The sequence below is a fragment of the Atractosteus spatula genome, chromosome 27 (genome assembly GCF_055471065.1).
Source record: "Atractosteus spatula isolate fAtrSpa1 chromosome 27, fAtrSpa1.hap1, whole genome shotgun sequence".
In the NCBI taxonomy this organism is placed as follows: domain Eukaryota; kingdom Metazoa; phylum Chordata; class Actinopteri; order Semionotiformes; family Lepisosteidae; genus Atractosteus; species Atractosteus spatula.
The window spans coordinates 11,104,660-11,117,715 of record NC_142732.1 but is presented as its reverse complement, the minus strand read 5'-3'; the positions used below and the strand labels follow the sequence as shown (position 1 = coordinate 11,117,715).

General features: G+C 51.1%; 2 protein-coding genes across 2 annotated transcripts; both read left to right on the top strand.

Annotated features, from left to right (window-relative positions):
* xaf1 (XIAP associated factor 1) lies at positions 1–7,985 on the top strand. The gene is made up of 7 exons (XM_088907142.1): positions 1–68; positions 1,069–1,204; positions 2,560–2,616; positions 3,867–4,086; positions 4,802–4,869; positions 5,973–6,194; positions 7,079–7,985. Exons 1-7 carry the CDS (start codon positions 28–30, stop codon positions 7,124–7,126), a joined length of 792 nt encoding a protein of 263 aa, XP_088763268.1. The 5' UTR covers positions 1–27; the 3' UTR covers positions 7,127–7,985.
* Positions 7,986–8,820: 835 nt separating this feature from the next.
* LOC148814428 (F-box only protein 39-like) lies at positions 8,821–12,949 on the top strand. The gene is made up of 3 exons (XM_088907292.1): positions 8,821–9,912; positions 11,214–11,390; positions 12,741–12,949. Exons 1-3 carry the CDS (start codon positions 8,821–8,823, stop codon positions 12,867–12,869), a joined length of 1,398 nt encoding a protein of 465 aa, XP_088763418.1. The 3' UTR covers positions 12,870–12,949.
* Positions 12,950–13,056: the final 107 nt, after the last annotated feature.

Here is a 13,056-nt window from a genome sequence, read left to right as displayed (position 1 = left end):
AAAGAGAAACAGTCGAGCTGTGCAGACATGGAGGAGCACAAGGGGGACAGCAGGCTCTGCAGGAACTGGTGAGATCCACTGACTTCTCAACACTTTGACACCCTCTCACGGCTGCTGGCCAGGCCGAGACGCCTGCGTGGGGCCAGGTCTCTCTCGGAGCGGTCAGGAGTTCAGGGGAGGGGCTGGGGAGACGCTGCTGGAGGCGAGGCAGTGTTAGAGAGGGGCGAAGGCTCTGTGAGAAGGCATCGCTCTGGGCTCAGTGGAGAGAACAAGCTTCGCTCTGCGGTGTTGGGGGGAGCTGGCGCTTGTCTCTCAGCGCTGGGAGACAAAACCGGATCTGAGTGCAGGGGGTCGAGTTGGGTCGGGGGTGGGGGGGCTAGGATTGGGAAAGTTTTCATCTTGCTCTACTCACAACAGTAACAGAATCGGCAACCTGACGTCCGGGCAGCTCCCAGACGCAAAAGTACCGAAGCTTCGAGTTCAGGAAAGCTCAGGAGCAGCTGGCTGGGGGGGGATTATACAGTGTTAGAAGCACCTATTGAAAAACAAGTGTTATGGAGTACAGAATGGCAAAATTCCTGTTTCCCCGTGGCAGCCAAAGAGGGAATGATCTTCCGAGAGTGCATGATTTGGCAGCGCTTAGGGGAATGAGAGCTCTATTGCACTCCTGCTCCCTTGTCAGAGTTTCAGCTGTGAGTGAAAATGTAAGAGCTGCTTACAGAGTGTGTCTTGGGTGGGGCGCACAGTGCATGCTGTACTCCACTGGTGCATGAAAAGTCTCTGGACAGAAAGAAATTATTGTGCTCTCAGTCGCAAGCCACCTTGTGCAGGATGCAGGGCCTGACACAGAATTTATATCAGGGACTGGCAGAGCCAGGAGAAAAGTGAACAACTACATCAATATGAAATCTGGCTGTTTTGGTGCTGCCAATCCATTAGCAAAAGCATATTCTGCGTGTGATGGGTCTATGGTGATAAGGAACTCTGTGCTCAGTAACAGGTTGTCAGACTTTTTAACCCCTTCACCACCCCACCCCCTCTCTCCTCTGCCCCGTTGGTCCTGTGCAGTAAGAAGGAGGTGGCCGTGTCTAACTTCGCCCTGCACGAGTCCCACTGCAAGCGCTTCCTGTGCGTGTGCCCGGACTGCGATGAGCCAGTGCCCAGGGAGCAGATGGACCAACATCGGGACACCGAGCACAAGCAGGTCAGAGAAGGGGAGGCTGCAATGCCTGCACCGCACACCAGGGGGCAGTCAAATCACCACTGAAGGCTGTAAACCTGCACACCTGCTGTAACAGGTGTCCCCTCCTGGACTGACATGATATAAATATACTCTTCCAACCTCCACATATCAAAACACATAAATACATATAAATATTTAAAATACACATCTTAAATATTAAATACACATAACACATGAATATTTAATCACATGTTAAATGAGATGTTAAGGCAACAATCTTCAGTTCAGGAATTTAAGGTTGAAATAGTTTTGAGAGGAAAATAATTTTGCAGGCTCCACAGGTCTGAGTAGCATTTAGCTAGTGTCTACAGACTCACCAACCGGAACTCCCCCTGTAACACAGTAGGCCTGCAGAGCAGGAGGGTTCAGGGCCCGAATCCTAGCTCGGTTACACATACCCTCTACAGCTGTGACCCACTGCTGGGAGTCACTGGGATGGTGCTCTATACTGAGCAGCAACTTCAGCTGACAAGATTCCTACAGATACCTATATTCTGGCACTGTAGCCAGAGGACAGCGTGTAGGTAACTCTCTACAACAGCACCCATCAGTCTTGTACAATACAGTATATTCACTGCAGAACAAGAGCCCGATGAGGCATTCCTGTGCAAGGCTGTTTTGTGTGCCTTTCAGGAGGGCCTGGGGCAGCCCAGCCGTTGTCCGAGTGGGTGTTCAGTTTCTGTCCCACTGTGGGAGAGCTCTGACAGGTGCCAGTGAGGCGCCCATCAGAGGGGCACTTCTCTGCTGCCATGCGGTTTGCTGTGAGCCCAAAAGGCTGGCACCGATACAGAGAGCAAGCAATCAGACTGGCGCATCAGCTTGGCCAAACCAACACACACTAGAAGTTCAGGACAGAAGTGAAACCAGGATGTATTGTTCCATCCGGCTTTCGCTACCTGTTATGTCATTTGCGCCACGCCCCCCGGAGGACTCATCGCGCTCAATCAACTCCCTCACATTCCAGTGCAGTCTCTAATTAAATAATCAGACACACCCTCTCCCACCTGTCTACTTAAACCAGCCTGACACACCATGCCTTGCTCTAGCTAAAGCTACATTGTTCCTGTGTGTCTCTGCAAGACTCCTGGATTTACAGATTCTGACCTTGGCTTGCTTACTGTGTCTACCAGAACATTTACGTTCAGAGGATTCTGCATAGGGTCCTTAGACACGAGATCATTACACTGCCCAGTTCAACTCCTAGTTATCTTCCTATTTTCAATTGGCGCTTTATTAAAAATGCGCTCATCTGTAAACTCTTCCGCATTTTTGTAAATGCTTCTGACCCTCGGCTGTGCTGGTGTTGCCCTGCCCAGGTGCGGTGCCCGCAGTGCCACGAGCAGATGGAGAAACGGCAGCTGGAAGAGCACCAGGTAAAGGATCGGCCCGGCTCGGCGTCTTGCTCGCGTCTGCTGGGCCACCCTGGCGGCTCTGCCAGATCTGAGCAGGCCAGCCAGGCGAATGGGGGTGAAGGTGCCCAGGCACTGCTGCCTGGGCCTGCTGTGGTTTGGGTGAGGGAGGAGTGAGCAGGACCAGGCGCTGGGTATGATCTCCTGTTGTCACGGGAGCCGGTCCTGCCTCCCGTGTAGTGCGTAGTGAAGACCCTCTGCGTGACGGTATGATCCGGAAGTGTCTGGAGAAGCACATCAGGGAAGAGACGGCAAAGTTAGATTACAAAGGAACAAGTAATAGGTTTATTCCATGCTGAAAAAAAGAAGAAAGAGGACACAACGTTTCAGCCGTGGAGCCTTCTTCAGGTGTGAGAGAGACAGGGCAGTAGGCAAAGGTAAAGTAGCGGGAGAACAAAGGTTGGGAGGGAGGAGGAGTGAGAGGCGGGAGCAGGGGACAGAAAGAGAGGCCAATCAAGAGATGTGAAGTCAGAATGGGTGCAGAGAGGTGTGAAATGAAACTTCCAATGAATGGAGAAAATTAAGGGAAGGGAGAATGTGTGATCCTAGCTGCAGAATAATTTTAGTTTCGGTGGTCTTTCTGATGTATGAGTTCGGAAAACCGTCTTTGAGAACACAGACGGAGAGATTAGAGTGGTCGTGGCCGTCAGAGGTGAAATGAGAAACAATGGGCTTGGAGAGATCTTTAATCTTCACAGCCCTGACGTGTTCTCTGAAGCGGTCTCCGAGTCTCCCTCCTGTTTTTCCACTGTAGATGGCTGGTTAGATTAGGTCGGGTCGATGGGAGGGGTGGCGATGGTGGTGATCCAGTTCACAGGGAAAGGCCGAGGCGACAAACCCAATAAAGTCCAGAGGGATGGTTAAAGCACAGTCCAATGACCATTGCGGGGAGGTCCATCCGAGACGAACACGGAAGGGTAAAATCATAATGGAGCAGGGTGCTCCGAGCCCCAGACTCAAAGCCGGTGATAGGGTGTCCGTCTTCCAAAGCTGAGCCCCGAGCCCTGAGCTATGGAGATGCCAGGCTTAAATAATAAGGGGTGGAACAGAGGATGGGTAATGACAGATAATACAAGGTGGGAGCGCCCTCTAATGGAGGGGGGGGGGGGGATGGCGATTGTGACAGTGCTGATCTTGCCTGCTGTCCTCCGCCCTGCGCCTCACAAACAAGGTGAGCACAAGGTGTGCCGTTTTCACGCGTGCTCTCCCCGCAGGCCGAGCAGTGCCAGGAGCGCCTCGCCAGCTGCCAGTTCTGCCAGCTGCAGGTGCCGCTCAGCCGGCTGCCGGAGCACGTCGCCCCGTGTGGGAGCCGGACGGAGCGCTGCCCAGACTGCGGCAGCTACGTGCAGCTCCGCGATCAGGAGGCCCACACCCGCGACTGCCCGCCGCCGCCGCCGCTGGCCCAGCCTGTCCGCGGCGCCTCGCACGCAAAGAGTGAGTCTGCTCCCGTCTCGGGCCGCAGCAGCAGAGTACCACCCGCGTAGCTCCTCATCATTGCCCTACTAACAGCCGAGAGACAGAGACTGGCTGTGTCTCCCAGCTGAGAGCACAGCTGGTCAGCTAGAGGAGTGAGGATTTTATAGGACTGGTTACACTTCAAGCAGTTGTGACCGTCATGGTCACAACACCTGGGGCGCGAACCCGGGTCTCCGGCGTACCGCAACAGATAACCAGCTGAGTGAGCTAAAGGAGACCTCCCCCAGCCCAGGCAGCGGAGAGCTCTGCTATGCGCAGGGAGGGTGATGACGTCACTGTGCCCAAACTAAGCGGAGCTACACAATGTCCAACTAGAGGTCAGACCAGACACTGGGATTAGAATAATGCTTCCGGATCGTTAATGACTACAAAGCACACGGGTGTTCCGTTGAACATTTCAGAAGATCGATGGAAGCTCGTACAGCACAGTGTCTTATCACTGAAACACTATCCTGCTGTAACCTGATTCTGTAAATAGATGTTGGTCACCACATGCATTGCATTTGCTAAATTCACTGCAACACCTAAAACCTCTGATAAAACTGACATTGGTAAAGGCAGGTTGAATCTACTCTACAACAGGGTACGTGCTGTGAGATGATGGAGAATGATTACAAACCAGCACGTGACACGTCTAACATGATGCTCTTTCTACACTTCCTGTGTTGTAAAGAGTCCCCCTCTGAGCTGTGCTGGTACTGCATGAAGGCTTTCCCGTCAGAACAGCTGAAGGAGCACCAGGTAAAAGCGAGAGTCAAAGGCAGCCCACACGACATAGAACTCAGCTCAGCTAGATCTCAGATCACTGACAGCCCAGGACACAGAACTCAGGTCACCGAGATCCCAGATCACTGACAGCCCATGGCACAGAGAACTCGGGTCAGCTAGATCTCAGATCACTGACAGCCCAGGGCACAGAGAACTCGGGTCAGCTAGATCCCAGATCACTGACAGTCCAGGACACAGAGAACTTGTTTCACCTAGATCCCAGATCACTGACAGCCCAGACTGATGAGAACTCAGGTAATTGAAACCTCAGACCACTGACACTCCAGGATATAGAGAACTCAGGTAATTGAGACCTCAGATCACTAGCAGCCTAGGCAACAGAGAACTCCTGTTGCTGAGATCTTAGATCACTGTCAGCCCAGGACACATAGAACTCACCGAGAGCTTTGTTCTCTATAATGTATTTTCTTCTCTACAATGTATTTATTATTCTGGCTGTTACTATTTCTTATCTAGCATGTACGTTGTGTGGCATTCTGTCTACTATGTCATCTGCTGTACTGTGCATGTCCCGAAAAATCTGCACGAATAATAATTCCAACATGCATAATGTAAAAATCCTCTACTCTACTACGCAGGACAAAGGCATCCCACACCACAGATAATTCAGGTCATGGAAAGCACAGATCAGTGAGAATACAGGGTATAGACAGCCCAGAACACTGAACAAATACATCCCTTCTCATTTGTGAACAATTAAACATTATTGCAATACTGAAGCTTTCAACACAGGAGACGGCAGTAAGCTCTCTTCCGTATCACCTTCCAATCCTTACCGAAATCGTGACATGTAGCACCTAACGCTGTGCAGGAACAGCAATAAGAACAGTTTAGTCAGGTCTATTTTCTTTGAGTCCAAATTTTTTTTTAATTTGGGATTGTCAGGTTATCAGATTTGACAAGAATAACTCCAACCTTTCCCTCGTGACACAATAACACACCACATCCCTTCATGAGCATGTACCACTAAGAACAGGGTGTCGCATAATGTAAGATCATGTCTAAGGTCAACTGCAAGTCTCCATCTCATGACTTCCTTCTCTCCCCTCTTCCAGAGGGGCTGTGATCAGTCTTCCCAGCCCAGCAAGGAGCTCCAGTACCAGCTGGACCCCCGGCCTCATTTTGGGGTCCCCCACTCCGCACACTCTCCCTCCTTCCCCCTCTGGGGGATCCGGGGGCTGAGCTGGGAGGACAGAGTGGGCGCGGACGAGTACGAGATCAGAGCCTGCTCGAACTGCCACCTGGCCCTCCCGCTGGCCACCCTGAGCTGGCACGAGGTACCCACCCTTCAGAGCCTGGTGCTTGCCAAGCCGGCTGATCTGTCCAGAGAGCTGTTTGGTGAAAAGTACAGTATGTGGTGTGGTCCAGGTGGGAGTGTCCTCCGGGGCATCCATGTACCCCGTGGTTCCCCGAATTGCAAAGCTTCACAGGGCATATATTTACCACCCTGCTGTTTGAACAGGCCAACACCCACCCAAGCTATAACGCACACCATTCTAGTGGCTCCTGACATGTTCCAATTCTCCACAACAATATCAGTTGTTTTTTTAATATGACAGTGTGACAGTGTGGTCTACTGGGCTGCTGGAGATGGGGCAGGGGCAGGAACAGGGGCTGGGATAGGAGTAGGTCCTGGGGTAGGAGTAGGGGCAGGAACAGGTCCTGGGGTAGGAGTAGGGGCAGGAACAGGGGCTGGGGCTGGGACAGGAACAGGAGCCAGGGCAGGACCCCGGGCAGGAACAGGTCCTGGGGTAGGAGTAGGGGCAGGAACAGGGTCTGGGGCTGGGGCTGGGTCTGGGGAAGGAACAGGGTCTGGGGCTGGGACAGGAACAGGAGCCAGGGCAGGAGCCCGGGCAGGAACAGGTCCTGGGGTAGGAGTAGGGGCAGGAACAGGGGCAGGTATAAGGGCTGCCTGCCTCGACACAACCCTCTTATGCTCTTCCATGATGCAGTGACCTGCTATAAGGTATATCTCCTCCAGAGGTGTAACAGCTTTGTCCAACTGGACACCGTATCTTTTTCACAAGGTGTAGCTTTTTTGAACATCCTTTAGTCTCTAAACCAAAGGGGATGTTTCTGTAATAATGAATATTTTCCGGGGAGGCGTGGCGCTGTGTATTTAGACCAATGGGCCGCTGAGACTCGGCTGTTTCTCTTGCAGGCCAAGTGCCAGAAGTACACAACTCTGAAAAGCAGGGAGGCCAAGTGAAGCAGGTCTGCACCCCACCAGTGAACCGAAAGACAAACGGGGTAGAGGGAAAAGCAAATAAATAAATGTATTGTATGTATAAATAATGTAAATAAATAAATGTATGTATAGCAGACAGAATTTCCCTGAGAGGCCTCTCCCTGCAGTGTGCTGCTGGGCAGCCAGGAGGCGCCCCTGAGTCCAGGAGCAGTACAGCTCACATGAACAAAACAAAACCCAGTCACCCAAAAATATACAACCACTTTAAGCTCTTTCACTTTGTGAGGTTGTCATTTTGTTCAGTTGTTGTTTTCATTATTTCTACTTATGGTACATGTTTTGATGTAGGTGTCAAGGAGATGCCAGGGTGAGGGTGCTGAGGGCCGTAACTCCTGCTTTGCGCAGGTATTATCGTGACTTTTTCTTTTTGCGAATGTTTTCAAACACCTGTAATCAAAACTCGATTACATCAGCAAGTAAAAACCTTTAAATACCACAAGTCTTTACCATGTATTTACATCTAAATTCGACTAAAAACAGGGATTTGGTCGCCAGACTAACAGCACACATATCGTCTCTCCCCTCACTGATGTGTGTGGACTGAATACGCAGTTTGCCATGGTTGAACCCTGGGCCTTCGACAGTTCAGGTGCCCATCTGTCCTCTGCCCTGAACATATTTATTGTCCCAGTCGCTCGACACTGGAGTGTTAGTATAGCTGCGAGTTTCTGGGCCTCCAGCACACAGATGCCTTTAAAACCTGTGTGGAACTGTACGCGTCCTGCAATAGTTCTTACCCTTTCAAGCAGAGGAGCTGACAGCTGCTTCAGACTTTCCCCCCTTTCCTACAATAAATAAATAAATCCTTGACTTGTGAAAACTGACTTTTTCCAATTATTTTTATATGTTAACTTAGTCATCCATTTCTCCCTTTGGACACACGCTCTGATTGAACAGTCATCAGGATTTGAGTCCACTCTCAACCCAGTGCTGTTCCCTAATAGTGTACCCTAATACAATACTCCAGTGCTGTACCCCAATGCTGTATAAACTGGGCACAGTACCATTTGTGCTGACTGCAACCAAGTTAGTGCATTTCATTTTCGGATGATACTGTGTGTAGCCAATAAAATATAAACAAAAGCTTTGTTTGTAATTTAATCAACGAGGACAAATACTACACCACTGAGCTCGAAAGACCTCATAGTAGTAAAATAACTCACCATTCGGGAAGAAGGGAGTACACTACGCATAAACACAATGTCACTGAGAACATTGGGCCTGAACAAACACTAATCGTGCAAATTGGGTTTTGCCCAGGATGTGTTTGGGTTTGGAACACAACAGTCAGCTGGTTCTGGCGAGCAGCCAGCATTTGTGTGATGTCATGTGATGTCATCATTACACAACAATGCCGCCAGAACTGTTACCTTCTGCTCCCAGGAGGGAACTGTCTCAGGGTCTTCACCGATGGCCACGCCGAACACTCAGTTTTGAGCGAGAGCTGTCGATGAAGGAACAGGCTCTACATCGCTCTACACCTCCTGTTCACCTCCATCCCTGCAAAGCAAAAACTACAAATCGCTGCAGCTGCCCAAACCTGCCAAACTCAAGATCAGAGGCTGAATTCAAACACCCAGCAATAAGTAGCGATCCCAGCCCAGCTGATGGGAGAGGTCACATGTCCTGCAGCTTGAGAGTGTCAGATAACCAGTATGGACCCCTTCCCCGCCGACAATCTCCTTCTCACCAGCGAGTGTGAGACCACGGAGGAGGAGGAGGATGGACAGCTGGAAGAGCAGGAGGAGGAAGAGGAGACGGTGGGGTGGGGCCTCTTGCCCGAGGTGTGCCTGCGCAGGGTGTTCTCGTTTATGCGGGACTGCGACCGGGTGCGGGCCGCGCTGGTGTGCCACCACTGGCTCCGCGTGCTGCACGCCCCCGAGCTCTGGCGCACGCGATCCTTCACCTTCTCCGGCCGCTCCGCCAAGTCCCGCCGGGCCGACTTCCAGTCCGCCGTCTGGTACGCCAAGAAGTTCGGGCGCCACCTGGAGACCCTGGAAATCCGGTTCACCAACCCCGTCAACTCCCTGACCTCCCGCAGGTTCCAGCAGACCCTGAGGACCTTCCTGGCTGTCTTGAGAAAGGACAACAGCCGCCTGAAGTCCCTGTCCATCTGCTGCATGGAGCTGGACCGACCAGCATGGTCCAGGAGTGTGAGGAACGCCCTGGTCAAGAGCCTGAGCTTCTTCCTGCGCAAGGCTGGCCACCGCCTGGACAACCTCAACCTGAGAGGCGCCAGGCTGGGTCTTCTTCAGGGCTGTGAGCTGCTGGAGTCCATCGCACACCAGAGTGGGAAGAGCGCGCTCTCCAAACTCAACATCGAGGACTTCTTCCCCCAGGCCACTGCCGTCTACACCCTGCCCGCCTTCGCCCACGCCCTCGCCCGCTTCCGCAACCTCTCCGTTCTCTCGCTCAGCTACAGCTGCGTCTCCGACAGCCTGCTGGAGGCGCTAGCGGCCGGCTGCGCCCGCACGCTGGGGGCGCTCCACGTCAAGTGCCACGCCCTCGAGCCCCACGGCCAGGTGGTGTGGGGGGTAGCCTGGGCCCGGCTCGTCCAGGGCTGCCCCCGCCTGCGGGTCAACTTCTCCATCGAGAGGATCCTCAACGCCGACCGGCTGCTGCGCATCCTCCTTCCCGAGATCCCTGTCCGCAGCCTCAGCCTGTCCACCTGCTACTTCAGCGAACAGGACTGGACCGTCAAGCCCTTGCTGACCGAGGTGCTGCCTCTCTTCAAGGACTGCCTGCAGGTGAGGCCAGGCCAACCACCTGACCCATCGGGTTCCACTCTGTCGAGCTCCTTCTCTCCTTTCCCCCCAGTGCCGTACTGGCTAAGCTCACTCCCAGTTTGACCAGACTAGGTCAGCCGAGGCTGTTACAGAACTAAAAACGGAATCAACTCTCTGATCCAGTTTTCAACCCTTTCTTCTTCTGCTTTTCATTGTGATGCCAGGATCTCTTTCAGATGCTTATTAAATCCTTTCAGTGACTCAGCACATACAGCATGACTAAACAGCATATTTTATCTCCCCAGTCCCCGTTTGTATAAAAGGTGTGCTGTAATCAAAGATGTTTCTGTAGTCAAAGAAGTCTCAGGTCTGGGAACTATATTATAAGCAATTAGTACATTGTTTACACCTAGTCTTGCTCCTTTTCAATGGTTGCACAGCATTTTATACAGTGCTTAAAATATTAAGATGAAAAATTGACCTTGTATTCTGAGACAATTTGTTAAACTGTTGATTTCCTGTTAATTAACGCACTTGACTTGAATGTTATGGCTCTTGCCAACCGAATATGCTCAGCAAACAAGTGTTTGATAAAGTGATCGTGGTTTTTTCATACTAAAAGACTACAAAGGCATGTCTCCCTCCCAGTACCAGCAAATGGAAAATTTTAGTTTCGGGATTTAAATCTTTTAATTAAAGAGAAAGCGAGCAGCAGATTATCACTTTGAATGGGAAAGCTTCTCTGGCCCCAGTGTGGCTACAGACCACCCTTAGTTTCCTGATCTTGCAGTTACATACTATAAAGTACCACCTTGTCCAATCGTGCCTATCAAAGCCCAACTTTAGAACGTGCCTTAATCCTGAAACATTGTATTATTGTGGAGAACCTTTAAACATGCAGAACAAGCAGTTATCTAGAAGACTGCAATGCAGGTAGTGGTATTAGTTCATAGATTATAACTGTACAGTGTATTTACAGTCATATTAACCCAGACCATGCCACACTATCAGCCAAAAGGCGGAGTGGTTTCTCTGTGGCTAAGGATCTGCGCCTGCGGCTGGAAGGTTGCCGGTTTGTATCCCGTGGCCGGCAGAGGAATCCTACTCCGTTGGGCCCCTGAGCAAGGCCCTTAACCCCAACTGCTCCAGGGGCGCCGTATAAACCATGCACTCTGACCCCCAGCTTCTCTCTCCCTGCCTGTGTGTCTCATGGAGAGCAAGCTGGGGTGTGTGAGAAAGCAAATTCCTATTGCAAGAAATTGTATATGGCCAATGAAGTGATCTGATCTTAAAGAGGCCGATTCCATCTCTCTTTTCTGCAGAAGCTGATCCTGGATTTCAATAACAGCCACGAGTCTGTGGATGACGAGCTCCTGCAGCTGATCCTGCAGTGCAGGAAACTGTCCTACCTGAAAGTGTGGGCGTTCCTGGAGGTGCGCTTCATCGAGACCCTGCTGCAGCACCGGCTGGAGGGGAAATGCAGCCTGAAAACCATCAAAGTGAGATCCTTTCCCTTACGCGCGCCTTTCCCATGGAAAACCTGTACTTGGTACTACAGCACCGCGCAATGATAGTCAAAAACTAAAACTACATAATGTGCACTGTCAGGGTCATGTGTGGAAACTGTTCCCCTCCTAGGAACAGCCCCTTCAAACCCATCACAAGCTGTGCATTTTTCTGGCGGTGCGCAGACTGAGGTGGAGCGCATTGAGGGAAACTGTGGTCCAGCAAACCTGCTCCTCGTCTCTTTTTAACTCGGAGAGAATACAGTTTGGGAGGCAACAGAAGGGGTGTACTATTGTCTAGGATACAGGATGGGATTTGGCCCCTTGTAGGATGCCCTTGTAGTCTTCAGTTGTAGTCCTTGACTGTGCCGTCTCCCAGAACTACAGCTCCCAGAAAGGTAAGGGAATATCGGGGGCCAAGTGATATTGCACACTATGTGAAGTGCAGGTATTTTCTGTTGTTGCTGAGGGCCTGTGTGCGAACCAGAATGACAAACAGTTCCTGGGGTGTTGTGTGATCTGCTGCTCTGTGAGCAATACCTCAGAGAGACAGAAGAACAGTGAAGGTGAGAGCTGTAGTCTATAAGCAGAAGGCAAAAATACAAATACAGCCATATCACCCTGCGGTCTGTGTGGGTTCTAATGCCCCAGTATAGTGACGGGGACACTGTACTGTAAAAAGGTGCTCTCTGTGGTCATTAAAAATCCCAGGGTGTTTCTTGAGAAGAGCAGAGGTGTTACTCCAGTGTCCTGGCCAAATTTCCCAATCATGGCCTCCTAATAATCCCCATCTCCGAACTGGCTTCATCACTCTGTTCTCCTCCCCACTGAGAGCTGGTGTGTGGGGAGTGTACTGGTGCACTATGGCTGCCGTCGCATAACCCAGGTGGATGCTGCACATTGGTGGTGGTGGAGGGGATCCCCATTACCTGTAAAGCGCTTTGAGTGGAGTGTCCAGAAAAGCACTATATAAGTGTAAGCAATTATTATTATTCAGTTAAAAGAAAGTCAACCAGATAATTGTTGTCTTGCACAGCCAGTGAATGGATTAACCCACTGTCTGCGGGACAAGGCTCCTGTGGGACTTGGGTATCGTTTTCCCTTCTTTTCCAAGATGAGGAGCTGTTGAAAAACTATTTTTGCAAATAAACATGGAGATACCAGTTCAAAACTCCAATATTTGCATCCAGGTTCTGCCTTTACGCTGTAGGTTATGTGGAAAGAGCATGCCTGTGGTGATCAGCAACACGCAAGAGTTACAACACGAAATTAATCTGCGCATTTCCACTTCAGATGTGGCATGCACTTCAATGCCATTAACTCGTTTTTCTTGTGTGCTGGCAGATACGGATTTATACCAACAGGTACGACACTCATGAGGAAGACCACCTGCTGGAGGAGTTCTTCACCAAGTACAAGGAGCTGATAGAGAAGGAGCTGAGCTACTTTGTCATCTCGTACCCGATGCTGTGACGGGTTTCGCAACAGCTGCCTGAGCCCCTATCCGAACACTCTGAGCCTGGCCCGTACCTTCACTGCCACCTCTGGCAACAGCAAATAAAACAAAAAAAAAGATGAGCTCCCCATTCTTCATCCCAGAAGATAAACTGATAAACCTCCAGGAACATGCACAGCCCTCTTCCTTCATGTGCTAGCGAGA